This window comes from Pleurodeles waltl, chromosome 6 (genome assembly GCF_031143425.1).
Source record: "Pleurodeles waltl isolate 20211129_DDA chromosome 6, aPleWal1.hap1.20221129, whole genome shotgun sequence".
Classification (NCBI taxonomy): Eukaryota; Metazoa; Chordata; class Amphibia; order Caudata; family Salamandridae; genus Pleurodeles; species Pleurodeles waltl.
Window position 1 is genome coordinate 1,455,236,511 of NC_090445.1, and position 16,956 is coordinate 1,455,253,466.

General features: G+C 39.8%; 1 protein-coding gene across 2 annotated transcripts in view; it reads left to right on the top strand.

Annotated features, from left to right (window-relative positions):
• Nucleotides 1–16,956, top strand: part of RTKN2 (rhotekin 2) — a 266,886-nt gene that overhangs the window by 155,691 nt on the left and 94,239 nt on the right. For both annotated transcript variants that reach the window (XM_069240910.1, XM_069240911.1), the window contains exons 8-9: nucleotides 10,839–10,945; nucleotides 12,806–12,934. In XM_069240910.1, the coding sequence (XP_069097011.1) occupies nucleotides 10,839–10,945; nucleotides 12,806–12,934 (236 nt within the window). The remainder of the gene's footprint in view (nucleotides 1–10,838; nucleotides 10,946–12,805; nucleotides 12,935–16,956) is intronic.

Here is a 16,956-nt window from a genome sequence, read left to right on the forward strand (position 1 = left end):
TTCTTGAAATGGAAGTGGGATGCCTGAATTTCTGGAAAAATGTTTTACTTACCAATTGGCCTTAGTGTGTCATATCCATAATGATGGCCATAGACCAGCTGTTCTGTGACCCAAAAGTACCTTTTCTCTCATCTAATAGCAAAGTAGATAACACATGGAACCCACCTTTGTTAGTAACACGGAATAATCGTGTATTCACCTGAAGCACTTCAGGTGATGTCATTCCAGTGGCTAAGTGACGACCGGATGTCTTTTGCAATAAAATCGATCAGGTCCAGTGCTGACCAGGGTGCTCCTCCTTCTCAGGACCTTAGAGGCAGAGTGTTTAATCTTGAACATACTTTCTCCAGTTTTATTAAATAAGATCATTAGTGCCAGCAGTGACTTAAACCTCTGTGGTTCACTGTTAGGTCAATTTATGCCAGCTCCTCATCGCAATCCACATAATTTGATTAGCCAGTGCTTCTTGAATGTGACGGATATGTCAAAAAGTAATGTTTGCCTTACGATGGATACTGCATATTCATCACCTTTATAATATCCCCAGGCAACAGACTTGATCTGGAGTATTCAACAGTTGTAATCCAGTGCACCAGTAGATGGCCCCTTTCGGTTCAATGCCAGCTCCATGCTCTTCCTGAAGTGACATAGCTGGGGTGAATGAATGAATAATTTATTGTACAGATAATAAAATCCAATACAAATAAACAAAAAGGCAAAAAAGCAATTGAAAATACAATTCAATCAAAAACTGAATTCATGCTAAAAACACGCCTTGATTTAAACATGTATGACCTATTAAAAAAAATACATTCCTGCCTTGAAATGTAAAACAATCCTGAGATATAAGGATAAAACAAACCACCAAGCCCAGAACCCCACATAATACATAAAAAGACAAAATACATAAGGCAGAAGCCCTAAAGTGCATGGTGCATTAAATAGTAATTACACTAAATACCAACAAATACCGTTGGAACACCACAACCTGACCAATAATGGGCAGTATGGCAAGAGTCTGGAAAAAAATCCAATTATGCTTATCCATTGCTCGCAGTGCCACTGAATTTAGATTGCGCAATATTAATGAATTTAATCAATAACACATTTAGTTAGCATTGGGTTGGCTGGGTCCAAAGACTAGATGATAGCCTGTCGAGAGGAGTGAATTCCCAGTTCGTTCCACTTGCTCCGAAGCAGAAATCTACGCTCCTTTAGTAAAGCTAGTCACAGACAAACCACATGATCAATCGTTTCGTCCGCATTACTATTTTCTCTGCATGTCACACCTTCCCTGGGAGATAGCTGCGATTGGGGTAGATATTTTTAAAAACCCCAATCGCCCATCCGTAAGGCCATAAAGTCCTTTTTCAACCAAAAGCCATAGGTGCAGGAAAAAAAGCTAGAAGATGTACCTGGCTTACAAGATTCAATTACTGCCCAGGCATGCTTCTGTTTAACAAGGAGGGAACAGTCTGAGTGATATGAATACAGTTGAATAGCTGGAGTGCATACACATACCACTTCAAAATGATGTCTGTTCCTTTCATTACCTGCCCTTCGGTGTAGATCCAAAGCTCCGCTCCTAACATTCTCAACTTTAAAACTGTTTTGAAATGCTACAAAATAGTGTGCTAGGAAACTTTGTCCACCTTCCCCTAAAAACGACATGCTTTTGCTGTGCTGAGACTGCCACAACCATATGATGGTCATGGTCCTCTACGAAGTGTACCTTTTGCGCCTGGTCTATTGTGACATGTCCAAGTTGTGTGACCAATGCACCAAATGTAATTTGAGACCGGGGGCATAGCTAGAAGCTGCCAGGAATAAGCAGTCATGGTCTTCTTACAGGTCCCACTGCCATTTCGAGTCCAAGTCCAGTCTCGATGTAATTTCCATGACTGCTCCACTTTCAACTCAAAATCTTTGGCGAAGTATAAATCCATACATTAGCACTCAAAGGTGAAGTGGGAATCAACCTCATCTCCCTACTCTGTTTCTAAAGAGATGGTGCGAGTGCATCAAGATGTGAGCCGCACAAGGTCACTGGCCATGGCAAAGATATACCATACTACAGATCTTTAGTGCACTTGTGACTTCCTCTGGTGTGCCTTTGGGCCCAAGGAGCTATAGGGGCCTTCAGTTGTTTTGCAGCAGACTGGTCCTCCTGAACCCTGTCTGAACTTCGGGACCCTTTATCAAGCTCCTATTAACTCCAGTATAGACTGCCACATTGACCCCAGGATCCTTGCCAGTTCCTGCCACATCAACCTGGATTTATGATTACACCAGTGCAGGAAAGAGACCCAGTGCTGTATGTCAGATCCTGAGCCAACATTGGCACAAGCTCAAACAATGTTGCACAAAAGTGCAATCAGTTGTCCTGCAGCCTGATTCTAAACCGACTATTAAGACTACTACCAACATAGTCTCGATTTTCTATTTGTCTCGGACTCTGACCCTGCGCGGGATCTAGGTAGGGTCCCTCAGAATACTGATGGTAAAGAGAAAGGAGATGCTCTGCTCTCTCCTGCTGATATTATAAATGTGCACCTGCAAACTGCGGGTGTGTTGCCACATGCTCTGTAACTGAGCCTGACTCACCACATGGGTCATCAACAGAAGAAAGTGCTCAGTTTGCACAAGTGGTCAGGAGGGTATATGTGTCTCAATAGAGAGCAACTGCAACTTTAGCACCAAAGTCCATTATCCTTAAAAACTTCATGCAGCCAGAGCCATTGTTGCCCTTACCAACATATTAATGGATACTTGATGAAAACCCTATTCCTGCTCTCCAGTTAACAGTCATGTAACCTGACAACATACACCTGCATGCTGCGACCCAGATGTTTGACTAAACATCTTACACATAAATGCCATATTGTGCGCACTCGGGCTACCATTCTAGTCGATGACACAGAGTGGAGTGACTCATTCTGAGGGGAAATGTTTTTATCAGAGTTTGACCCTTAGATCCTTAAACACTGTGTGCTTCCTGGAAAGGTACTCTAATTTTCTGTGGATCAGAGACTGCAAGATCCTGCCATCAGTTCCAGATGATCTTAGATCCTCTTTAGTTCAAACAATACATGATGGATAGAATGCAGCAACATTTGTAATTTATGCTTTCCTAGATGCCTCAGATTAAATTGCAGGAGTGTTGGAATCAGAGTAGTTTTGAGGAGGCAGATATGGATAAGGGGTAGTGGCTTTTCAGATGATGTACGGGTGTCCATAACTTAAATGCCCTTTGATAGGTCCAAACTGAGGAACTCCTTAATTCTCTGATTCCATGAGACAAGGAGTTACAAAACACTTCCCTGCTTTATTGGAAGAAGTAAGATGTCCTTAAAGAAGTTTATTCGATTAAAGAGGATAATGTCCAACCATCATGACTCCTCCTTCAAGTATTCAAAACAACATTCTTTTTAGGACTTCCATTACACATATGACCCACCAGGGTTCTAACTTTCCCTTATTAACAGCAAAACAAACACCACGCATCTCGCCCTTTAACTAAAAACACATAAATGAAGTACCACAAATGAATTAATATTTAAAAGAGACATGTTCTTAATAATACACATTCACAACCAGGTAAAACATTTACCCCTCTTTGGTACATCTCAAATTATTTTGTCATTTTCCCATTTCTTGAACTTCTCAACATCAATTGATTTGTCAGTCCATCATCACTCACACCACCCCTTACTTCATCCATCCCCTCTACCTCAGTAGGTGTTCCTGGTTCTCTGCCTCGTTTCACCACCACCATTCTAATGAGATTCCAGATGTGCAAATCTGCAGTTTTTTATTGCATATCTGAACAACTTGATTACTCTAATAAGACTTGAGAACTGATTCCCCTGAACATTTCCTGGTTTTCTAATCTTCACTCACCCACCAACAACCACCTTTGTAACTTTCATTGATTTTTCTCACATCAAACGTATCGTTCTCTCATTAGCCTTGTTCACTTTCTTTTTTTCTCTCTATAATTTCCATTTTCCTTCTGTTATTCACATTGACATTTAGCCTTCACCAATGCCACGAGAATCAAACTATTTGACTATCTTCCCCTAAACAATTCCAAAAATATTTTTTCCAGTACTGGAATATGGTGTCAGACAATACACATCTCCTCACTTCCTCCTTCCACTACTCTTAACAATTTTGATGGTATCTTTTAGAATTATATTAAACATTTTTACCTCCCCATTGGGTCCTCGGGTGATACAAAGCACCTTTCTTATGCTGTATACCGTTCTCCTGCACAAATTCTTCCATCTCATTTGAGATCAACTGGACACCATTGTCCATATGGAAACCTGTGATATGCCTTCTCTCCTTAAGAGGTCCTTTAAAACATCTTTCACATGCTTAGTCTCTATACCTCAAGAGAAAGCTACCTCAGGCCAAATCGAAAATATATCCACAAGAAAAAACATGTAGGTTGCAGCCCTCTTACAAAAAACAGCATCAAAGCTACTTCCTCCCACGGACGCAGCAGTAGATTTCTCCCTATCATGGGTTACATAACCTGAACACAATCCCTTACAAAACTGTTTCAGCATCTATCCCTGGCCACCAGTATGCCAGTCTCAATCTCTCCTTGGTTTTAGTAATTTCTTGATGACCCTCATGAGCTAGCCCCAACAGTGCAGTCCTTTAAGAAACTGGAGGGACCAACCATGTACCCCTAAACAGCAACCCTTCACCTTCAGATAACTCATCCTTCACTCTTCAGTACTTCCAGCACCTCTCATGTTGTTCATTTTTCTTTCTCCACACTCAGTTAAGAAGTTTAAACTCATCCTGTATGGCCTCGTGACTTGATGTTTCAGCATTCCACCTCTCCTCTGAGATCACAGCATGTCGAAGTTCACAAATCATCCTTCTCCTCATCGTCAATACTCATGTTTGCTTCTTGGGCACTAATTTTGACCTCGAGTCCTCAGTTACATTTTTAGTTCTTGTAATGTGCTGTACATCAAATTAGTATTCTTGCAATGCTGTTACACCCTTTGTGATCCTACTAGACACTGCATCAAAACCTTTATTCAAACAATCTCACCAAGGGGTTTGTGAACATAAAACCTACAACCCCACAAAAATGATTTCATCTTCTTTACCACCCAGTAAAGGGCTAGGGTTTCCCTTTCTATCACTGAGTCCTCAGTTTCCAGTCCTTTCAAACTATATGAGGCAAACATTATGGTCTTCTCAGGTTTCCCGTCACCTGCATTGACATTGCCTCCAAACCTTTGAGACAGGTGTCTGTTATTAACTTGCAATCCTGACAATGATCAAAACTTTGTAATTTAGGTGCTGCTGCCAATTCAGACTTAATTAAATTAAACTACCTTTCACACTCCTCACTCCACTCAAATTCCACAGCCTTCCACAAGCAGGCTTCTTATTTGGCTGCTTTTTTTGTGTGCAAAATGTTGAATGCATTTGTTGTAATACCCATGAAATGTAACAATTCTTCTTTGCTGGTAGGTGAAGATAAAGTTTTAGTACTATCTGCCAGTCCTTCCTTAGGTTTAATTCATTTCTCATAAAACTCATGGCATAGATATTCAGTAGAACTTCTCCTGAGTTTGAATTTCTCACTCTTAATAGTTAGATTCACTTCTTCCAGTCTTCCATTTACTTCATACACATGTTCCTTACGTAGTTCAATATCTTTTCCAAAAATCAAAACATCGTCTTGATAAATTTATATCCCATCTAACCCTCTCATAACTTTTTCCATCTGAAGCTGCTGATACTAAACAGAATGGCATTCTCTTTTATCAAAGTATCAAATGGTTTAGTAAAAGCAGTCTAGTCTTGTGGTAATTCATCAAGTTCTATTTGGTGGTACCTTGAGGCAAGATCAATTAAGAAAACACTTTAGCACCATGTAGTGGCGTCCGCATATTCACCATGCTGGAAATGGGATTTTTCTACAATCACACTCTTGTTAAGCTCTCTTAACACCCATAAGTCATATAGCTTTCTTTTCAGTCACTACAGGAGCTACACATTGTTCCTTCAACTGCTTCAATAATGCCCTCAGATTTCAACCAGTTTAACTGACAACAAACTTTCTCGTACTGACATTGGAACAGCACGTACCTTACTACACTTTGGCTGCTCTTCCTTGCATAATTTGATTCAATGAACATAACCCTTCAAATATCCTAACTCCTTTCTAAACTGACTGGAATTCCTTAAGTATGTTTTGACTGAATTCTTCACCTGATTTGCTCATTTCAGTTGTAGAGACCTTGTACTTTATTATTTCAAAATGATTAATGGGTCACTGATCTTTTTGGTGAAACCAGATAAAAATACTGTCTCACCTTCTAGAGATATTACACTTTCCCAGAAACAAATGTACCTTTATATTCAGTGAGCCCCTCAAAATATACCTCAAGTTTAATCATTTCACCACCGTACTCTTACATTTTATATTACCGGTTTGGAGAATTTGACCCCATTTGTAGCTTATTAAAACAAAAATGACATAGAAATTGTTCTCCTTACTCCTGAATCGAATAAAACGTTTGTTGGTTCTCTCTACACCCACGCTTCATCAACAGGATGTTAACTTTTCCCATCATCAATTTGTAAAACAATTTGGCCACGTTCTATTTCATCAGTACACTCAGTCAATTGTATGTCAATTTCTTTAAACATCTCACCCATTTTCTTACTTTTACACTCACTCTGGAAATAGCTTTTTTGCCACAATTTCTGCACTGAGATCTAAAGCAGGACACTCGTTGTGATAGGCCAAAGACTCTTACTGCCACAACAAAAACAATTTTACTGAAAATTATGCTTTCTGTCCTGCACAATTCCTTTCTGATTGATTACATTGATATTCTCCTTTTTCACCGGTTCTTTCTTAGTAACCTTGACACACTTAATGGAATGTTCAATTTTCTTGGCAATAACTAAAACCTCTAACTATGCATCATCTCTTTGCCATAGTTTATCTAGAATTTTATCAGCCCATATTATAATAATTTTAACAGCCCAGCATGGATTGGTCCCCAATACTTTCCTCCACAGTACCTGAGAATTTGCAAGAAGAGGCAAGTTTCTTCAAATCAATGTTAGTCTTCTACTGATTCCTCTTTTCTCTGTCATATTTGACCAAAGATGTACCTCTTCAAAATAGTGCTGACTTTGGGTAAATAGTGTTTGTATAGTTTCTTTCTGCATAATTCATATTCATTCAAGTCTACTGGATCCTCATCAGATGGATCTGTCAGGTGGTCAAAGACGTCTTGTCCTTCTGGATCCAAACAATGAAATAAAAGTGTGTTTTCCTTTCAAAACTAAGTAAAAAACCACACAACCTGGCATATCTTTCAAAAACTTTGTTCCACTTGCCCTATTTTATATATATATATATATATATATATATATATATATATATATATATATTGAATAAAGAAACAAAGCAGTTCCTCTGGTATGCAATTGCATACTGAACTCCCACTTGAAAAGAAATAATTACAGAAACACCTAACAGTCTGCCTATTGATGTTGAAGCAACCAAAAGTGATCCATGGATAAAATATCAAAATGGGTTCAGAAACTAGAATAATATTTAAAAGGTGTGTCTGTCACGGACAATCACAATGCAAGCATATGCTTTAATTACCTATTTTATACCCGAGGATTGATATAGTCTTGTGTACATGGGTTTCCCATCAAATGTTTTCCAAAAAGAAAAAATACTGTATATTTGCAAGCAGAATGAGTAGAATCCAAAGTAGTTTGAGTAAAATCCAGACATCCCATGTAAGTATTCAACTCAATACATTCTTTCCCATTGACTTAAGATAGCTGCCAAAAACGTGGAGCGGCAGCTTTACAGTCCATAAATCCTGAATAAGTTTCAAGTCAATGCGATGTTTCCCACGACTCAATATGGCTGCTAAAAACATTGTGGCATATCGACTTTCTAAAGGAATTTGAGCTTGTTTCCACCATATGATGATGGAGTGTCGGGGCAAAACAATACCTGCAAGCACGAGGTGTTCCACTTGAGACCTGCAACAATGTCAGCTACGCACTTCTGCACACCACGTTTTCTCCCATCCAAAAAAAAACAAAAAAAAACTTTATAGATGCCAGTGAAGCCAAAAAAATGCCAGTCTGCCAGGATTAAAAATATATATATATAAATAGTAAATTGCAGTTCCACAGACCTTAGTGATATCGTAAGATGTCCTCAAAGTAGAGAGCAATGTTCTGTGTGTGTGGTGTGTGTGTGTGTCTCAGCAAAACAGTTTACCCACCAGTTCTGTAAATTCAAAGATTGAATTACAGACCGCGGTAGCAATCAGAGTCTGTTTTGGAGCTACTAGTTCAGTGCTTTCTGGATTGTGGACACAGTGCTGACAGATGTGCAGGGCAGCAAGAACCAATCATTAACTCTTCTTCTGCTGCTGCCTTGACAGTCTATCCACTTTAATTTGCCCAAAATGGTCCATGCTGGGGCAGGACCAACAGTTTCTTGCTGGCTGTAGATCCAGTACTTCAGACAAATGTCTCTTCTTCCCCACCCCACTATCCTCCCACACCAGAATGAACTCAGGAAGAGAACTTGCAAATCCTGATGGAGTTGCTTTTTCTGCTCTCCAAAGGTTCCTTTGAGTTGGTAATAAAAAGCTCAGGCAGTTAGGCATCAACCAACACTTTTTTTTTTTTTAAGTACACAACTTAATTGAAAACATTGGGTATTCTGTATTGTGGCATGTCCTATGTTGCCTTATTCATATTCCTCAAATAACTAAAGCCACACCTATCATGCTGACAGGGACAGGACAGGAAGGCGCTAAGAAGCAAACACACTGGTCTAGTAAAAACAATATTTGGTAATCCTGTTTACTCACCATTGATTCATATGTTAAAGCTGTTATTGCACAGATTGTGCTTTTGAAACTTTCTTTAGGATTCTAACTCATAATGTACAGCATATTTAACACAGTACATTGTAACCTACAATCCTAGACAGTACTCTCTATAGAGGAATCTTCAAAATTTCAGTGCGGACGGTTATGTCTCCCAATGTGAATTATGGTAGATATTACTGTTGAAAAGTTCTTTAGTTTGTTTTGTTTTAATTACACAACACAGTATTTAGCATGCTGGAAACTGGATGCATGTGAAAGGTTTCTAAAGCACTGAGTGTAGTTTGTGAAATACATTTTAGTAAAAACCATATTTTTATATTTTATGGCATTTTAGAAATAAGGAACATGTTGACCGAAGTCTAAATGTTGCTGACTTTTTAAGACAGTTTGCAAGAATTAACACATTAAAGGATATCATATTGGCTGTGCCAGTGATTCTTTATGGGGTCGATTTAGTCTGCAGGCATCAATCACAGTGTGTTATGAAAAGGGAGGTTGTCTTTTTCATTGGAAAAACTGCAAAATTCTGAATTGACAGTAATTTGGCCAGATTATGGCAATGGCTCCTGCGGAGTTCATCTGGTTTTAGGTTAATAGCTAAACAAGCACTCAACAGATTTCAAGGAAGTAGTAGAAAAATTCGTATTTTATAGTCCCAGATGTAAGTGCGTCACCAGTAGGATGTTCCTAGTCTTTTGGTGCCTGAAAATAAATTGGCAGATGTTTCAGAAGAAAATTGAATTTTTTTCAGTAAGGACAATAGAAGACTACTTTTATTATACAGTAGTCCAGTAACAAGGAAATCAATTAGCCTGTTTTACGTCCCTTTCTGTCATGGTGGATCAGTCATAACACCACAAATTCCTCATCCTTTAGTGTTCCTAAAGAAGGAAGTTACCTGCCGGAAATACATTCAAGGATATTGTTTACTGCACAATTCTACAGATTTAAGGCGGTATGATTCTTTTAAGATTACCCATATAATATTTCTTGAACATCCGTTAGACAGTAGATTGGTTGCATTACATCCTTAAAGTAGGGGTGTGTCTGCTACATGTAGGTTGTTGCTGCTGTGATTCTACAGATTTCTTTTTTTTGTTTAATGTCTGCTTTATTGAACCATTTAAATGACGATACATTTTTGTTGGTCAGAGACAATTTTTAAATAAACAAGTTCTTCTCCTTGGACATTGCATTTATACTTCCCAGGGTTTTCTCAACCCTCCAGAGTAAATCCTATTCTAGCAGTGCCATAGCTAAAGCCCACAATTCTTATGGCAATATTAATGGCCTTAAGTAAGATTATGTGATGTCCACATAGTGTAACACATAGTTTATGCCACACAAATGCCCCTTTTCTTGAACTGTAAATTAGGTAATAGTTTAATATTTCTGTTGGTATGTAACTAGATGATGCTTTGGACATCAAGGTTACAGAGAACCACTGATTATCAGAGGTGGTGGAAGTTATTTGTGTGGCACAAGAGTGTGGTGGTCAGTTGCTGAATATCTTGTTCTCTGGCCTTGATCATCTAGAGGTGGGACGAGGATAAGTTAAAAGCATTACTTTTAAAAAGTGCTCCTTACATCTTGCTATGAATATAGTTCACTGTATTAAGGGGGTGTCCTGAAGAAGCCATGCAGATTGTTTGGTCCTACTACTTGATAACATGATGCAGCACAGAACCACCTCTTGTCACTAACTTTTGTCTTATATTGAGAATAAGGTGCAGCGTGATCAAGTCTGGATTATTGTGATTCTAGAGATTATTAGAAATAACTTTAAAGTGAACCATCAAATACTAATATTCATAATCTGAAAAGTTCAGTTGTAGTGTTGTAAATTACACAAGAATGTTTGTACTTTCTATTAACCTTTTTAAATATTCACTTTTTTTTTTTATTTTTTTTTTTTAGAGGAAGCGTCCTTTTGGCTCCCTTTGTATGGCAATATGTGTTGTTGTGTTGTTGCCCAGCCAGCCTTTATGACTGAAGATGTTAATGCAGGATTTCTTAATCAAAAGGTAAGTCAAAGTTCTGTGGTGTGTCCATCGTCCCTCTGTCCACTGTTCTGGTTGGTGATACCAGTGATGGAAAATTGATTTAAGATGCTCTTGTATGTTTTCATCCGCAATCATGCAACAAATCAAAAGCTTAAAAGAAGTCTCTACCCTGGAGAACGATTGTGCAATACTTATTTGTAGGACCAACTTGGCTCTTTTCACTTTATTTCATAGTTTATTTGTAGGAGCATGGTGAAAGTAAGTTTTCCTTTGTAAAACTACTTACCTGCACCCTCTGGTAATGTCTGGGTTTAGGCCTGAAAGCCTTGATAAGGCATTGTTTCATTATAGTGGGTGATTTCACACTACACAATGTTCACCTATCAAAGCAAGTCCAGTGTAAGATCTTTGTTGTTTAGTTAAACATTAAAATTACTCTTATGGTAATGGGGAAAAATATATATATATTGCTGACAAAACCTCTCTGGTGTAGGTAAGCCCTTGTAGTGCAGACTTTGTGTTCTGGGACTTCCTGACTTATTAGAGAGAGTCCTTTTTGAGAAACCGAGGCATTGTGGAATGTGTGATTGAACGGGAGAGCCGCAAATGGTTCTGTGTGAACCCATTTGACAGTTTGGAGGACCCAAGGGCTGATAATTTTTCCCAGCTGTGTTAAAACTTCAACAATCTGCCTCCTACTTATGCAATTGTATAGAATGAAAAACTTTCCAGACTAATTCTATTTCCTTGGCATCTCTGCAGGGGGAGAAGCCTCCCAAATCTTGCCTGGCTGTGCCATTTCCCCCCTCCTTGAATAGTGCCCTCTATTGTGAGCACCCTTTCCACAACCAGCCTTTTGGGAAAACCTTTGTTGCTCAGACTTGTTTTTATTCAGGGGTGGGACTTATTCAGGGATGTGAAGGTTGAAATGAATTTACCTAATTCTTTTTGTAGAGGGGTTTCCTAATAGACACCATACCAAAAAGGCCTTTGCTATGGCTTTAGAGAATGGCAGGTCCCTACGCTTTGGAGACCACCTTTGTTAGCAAAGGTTTATAGCTAGAGGCTTATAAAGGGTAGACCCAAGGTCCAGCTAGGATGTTAAGGTGTTTACACCCTTATGATGTGTCAGGCTAGACCTCAGCTATCCCCTATCTAGATAGATCTAGATATGGTCTGTGTGCTGACCCCAGACTGGGGTGAAACACTCCAGGCCTGCTGGTTGGAATTCTGGTCCTATGGGTGTTGATTGCAGTGCAGTATCATTTGGAAATGGAGATCTTCCACAATTATCCACTCTCTCCTCTGCGTCTAAGGGCAGGATTGTAGATGGGGGAAAAGTGGTGCTGCAAGCACCCTCTGGCGATCCAAGGACTGCATCACAGAAGCACAACTAGCACGGAGCTGCATAAGGAGTCTCCATGCTGATCCTACGGCTTTGTCATGGTGCTGCGAGAGGGTGAAAAACAAAGTTATGCAGTCCCACAATAAAGCCAATTTAAGAATTAGGACAGTACAAGATCTTAATTAGTCATTAGCATCTATACATATGAGGAGAAAGTGAGGTGTCCTAATTTTGCTGCTAGTGCAGCTTAGAAAAAGGAAGGACAGGAAGCTCTTGTCCCTTTCAAGGGTTACGTCTCGCAGCAAATTGGCTGAATCGGGGTTCGTGTTTTTTCTATCACTTATAGGACGTGTACTATAGTGTTACTAATCCCTGATTGTTAGATTATAATTAAGAAGAAAGAACACACACTATCCTCGCCTATGGTTTCTGACATAAAGTATGTGCTGTATTGCTTAAATATCAACAATGTGATTGAAGATTTTCTTAATTTACCAGTCTGCCATAAATAAATATTTCTCTTTTGTTTCTTGAAGCAAGTTGGAAATGTTTGCAGCTTGAAGAGGATATTTTGTGTGCTGAGAGGTTTTCATCTTCTTTGCTACTACTCTCCAGAAGAAATTGATGATAAAATAGAGCCTTTCATGAAAGTTCCTGTTAACAAGGTAGGCTTATTTGAAGTCTGGATGTTTGTTTTGGTCACATGCATGTAATGAAGGGGGCTGTTTCGGGGATTTTTCTGGTAGACTAATGGATGATAAATAAAAAATAAAAAATAAAGCTATTCTTTAAGCCTGATCTTCTGAAAAAGATCTGAATCTGTTTTTTACAGGTAGGGACAAAAGCTAAGCCTTTCCTTCGAACGTAATGAAAGGCTGGATCTTGGTAAAGAAGCTGAAATGCAGTAATGTATTGATGCCTACTGTTTCCAATATGTTTGTCTCCTCATTTGGATGCATTCTGGAGGAAGTTTCTGTCTTTTGATCTAATCTCATCCTTTTTTCCTGCTTCTCCTTCCTTTCTGTTTCTTTTGACAGTAAGCAAAAAAATATTTGGAAGAAAGAATTGAGAAATCTGCTAATGTGGTAAAACTAGCTTGTTCAAAATATATAAATGGTGAATTCCACCACATGTTCCTTTGCTCTCTGATTAAGAGGAAATTGTGTCTGGAAATGTAACTGATTTCTTTTGTGTAAAACTACTGTTCTGGAAATAATTTGGTCTGCTGTGGCTGCCTACAACTAACCGTGAAAGAAGATAAGGATTTGCCTTACGTCATGTTTCAAAGCTTGGGCAGACAAGAGAATTATATTGGCAGAAACAGTATGATTTTAGGCCAAGTTTGGGTACCAGGGAAACAATGTGTGTTGGTACTTGTTAGCCATAAAGTATGTAAAATCCCAAAATCACTTTATACTCTTTGTGGACTTAACCAGAGCTTTCCACAGTGTAAATATTGGAAAACTAGGGAATAATTTTACATTGGGGATTGAGACAGCCTTAAATAAATTGTCAAGCCCATGCATCAATTGCTTTGTGGACCAAGTGGGGGAATGCACAGAATCATTTAATTCAGAGAGAAAGAAAGAGTCAAAAGATCCAGTATTCTCAAAGGATGAATAGTGAGCGCATCGCTTTAGCTTTGTACCTGAATGATGCTTTCCCAGGAAGGGTTGCTAACTGTCTTCAACAACTGATTAGATGTTATTTAGACTGGATGAAGGACCTGGAACTACCTACAAACCTATCTCAAATATTTGTAATGGCTTTAGGTAAAGTTATGTTAAATCTAAGAGAATTTTGGAAATAGAAGCCTCAATGTTCTGAAAATATTCCAGCACCTTGACATAACTTCGACTCTTATCTGAATTAGAATGATCTCCCATTTGCAGAATTGCTTTTAGACAAACCCAATTAGTGGCGTTAGCTCTGTCTGAAGGTTGGACAAGGGACAGATAGTCTAGATTGTAACCATATACAAAACAAAGAGTAACTCCACGTTCCACACATTCTTACTGCAAAGAAGAAAATATGGAGGATTTGAGGAAAGCCAATCAGCACCCAGGAGAGCTATCTAAACTGGAGCCACAAACTCCCTTGCTATTCTGCACTGCTACAAAATGCATATTTTGGCATCCCTAGACTCCCTTGTTGGACCACATTTTGGAGAACTGAAGAGAGTAGGATAAATCTTTTTTGCATAGGGGATTCCTCTCTTGATGCAACTATTGGTAATGCAATTGCGGTCTTTTGAGACCAGTCAGGGAATGGTGCCCTTTTCTGCTAAGTCTGGCTGAGAAGTATTGCTGCATGTCCCCTTCCAATGGTGCTAGCTTACTAATGAACTACAGCACAAGACCATATAGCTTTGATGTCAGCAGCCATTTCTTGGCTCAAATGATCAGTTGTTTTTTCCCACAGAGCCTCTTATCAAAACCCACAGCTGCAGAATCCAAACTACTGGTACATTACATATCTCAATAAATATCCCGGTATTCCTGTTATCCTGGAGGAGACTAGTCCAAATTTCAGGACATGAGATTCTGAAGATTTTTTGTGTGAATCTTTTTATTGAAATTATGTATAAAAAGCAGTACTTCTCGTCAAGTGCTCAACAAGTCTGCGAGCAAGCCCCTGCATTCATATAATACAGGTCTTTAGCACAGTTCCTATGGATGGCATTGTTCAGAAAAATGATCCAAGATACAATGGAAGCCTAATATACTAAAATGTGTACTTTGGTGTAACATGTAACACCTCAAATGTCCACCCCTGAAGGGAATACTATGTCTGCCAGCAATCCTGTCAGCTACGAAAAGGTGAAGTGTACGCTCAGCAGGTACAGTTTCTAGGCCCCTGTCATGCAAGCCATACTACAGAATCCTCCTCTTACTTCGCCCACCCATCTGTCAAAAAGGTCCTGTGCCTTCAACCTGGGAGGCAGCATAGTGCCTGATAGGCCCCTGCAGACGGCCCAGTACAATGGCTTCCATTTGGCTGCAAACCATTGTGCAATTCATACTGTTAGTTAATTATTCCTTGGCTAAAATCGTCCATAACCTGTAGTGCCACCCGGAGAGTGGTGGAGTACTCTTCCAGTGGAAAGAGATCATGAGTTTAGCTGTCCCAAGCACTGAAGAACTGTATGCTAATCACTTTTAGAAATGTCTAATTCAGTCTGTTATAGGCGCCTGCCAAATGTGCATCACATTAGCTCTTATCCTGCAGCCCCTTCGCATTCGGAAACATTTGGTGCACGCAGAAGGGAGAATAATGCCAGCCATACCATATTTTCTAATTAATCTCCCTACCCAACAATGATGTGAAAGACCAGTGATTGTCTTTGCTTAACCATTCCCACTGTTTTTTTTTTTTAAATATGTTTTGGCTAACACCTGTTCCTACTCTTGATTAAGTGGCCAAATCTGAGGAGCTTCCTGTGCAATCAGTCTGGTGTAAGTTGGACATAATACCTCTCGACCCCCCCCCCCACCCCCCCCCCCCCCCAGCTTAGAAAATAAAGATTTGAATGCTTTTGATCTCCTGTGGCACCTAGGAGAATTGCAGCATTGGTGACCCAGTGTCAGAACTGAACGTATTGCCCTTCTCAGAGAGGCCTAAATCAGACTCACATTGTATGTAAGTCTTGGGTATGGAGGCAACAAGCACCCTAAAACCCTCTTCCCTCCAACCTCTGAATGGAGTGCCGTCAGCTGCAGGAGGTGAAGTCAGTATTGTAATACATTGGAGTGTATCGTGAGGGTTAGGCTACTAGGCCTTTGACTTCTATGTATGTGTCCCAGACTCAGTGTTGTGGCCACTGGTGAGCTAAGGTGGAGGCCTGAGCTTTTTGTCCAGCCAGACCAGATCCCAAAGAGGCCTGCGGACACTAGCATAGGCCATATGCCTCAAGTTCTTCTGCGAGTCCCCCTTGGATCATTTCACCACTGCCTTCAATTGGAAAGCGACAAAATATAAGGAGATATCGGGCAGGGCCAGCCAGTCTTGTCTTCTGCTCTAAGTTAAGAGACCGAGTGAGTCCCTGGCTGCCTTTCCCCTCTAGCGGAAGCATGTTAATTGTTGCTATATTAACTTGCGGTTGCCGTGTCAAACTAGACCAGGAGAGCCTGAAACGTGTAATAAACGAGGAAAAACATTCATCAGGATGGCTTTTATCATGCCTACCCATGAGATGAAAAAACAGCCTCAAAAGTCCACGTCCCAGCAGTTCAAATTTAACAGCATGGGATAATTTGAATGGAATAGATCTCCTTGGCCCCTACTAAGCGGCCGACTTTCGTGGATCTTTGCCTGGTTTCAGAAAGACTAAATCTACCCCTAAGCCCCCTAACATCCCCAAGTGGGGGGTCATATATCCCACCTATGCACAGTGATTAAACAGGGCTGTTCATTTGGGTATCAATTTGCTTCAGTACAGTTTTTAAAATTGGAGCGTAAACCAGTCAGGCAGTACCAGGGGCTCTATTATACTTCACAGCCTTTATTGGCTCCTTTACCTCATCTTTTTGTATGGGGTTCTCCAGTTTATCTCCCTGGATCCCGATACTTTGGGATAGTTGAGTATCTCTCAGGGGTGCTGCATGCTAGGGCACTCTCTGCCCTAGCCCATTTCAGCTCTTGTACTTCTTGTTCATGTTCTGTGCCTCTAATTATTGAAGGCAGTGTA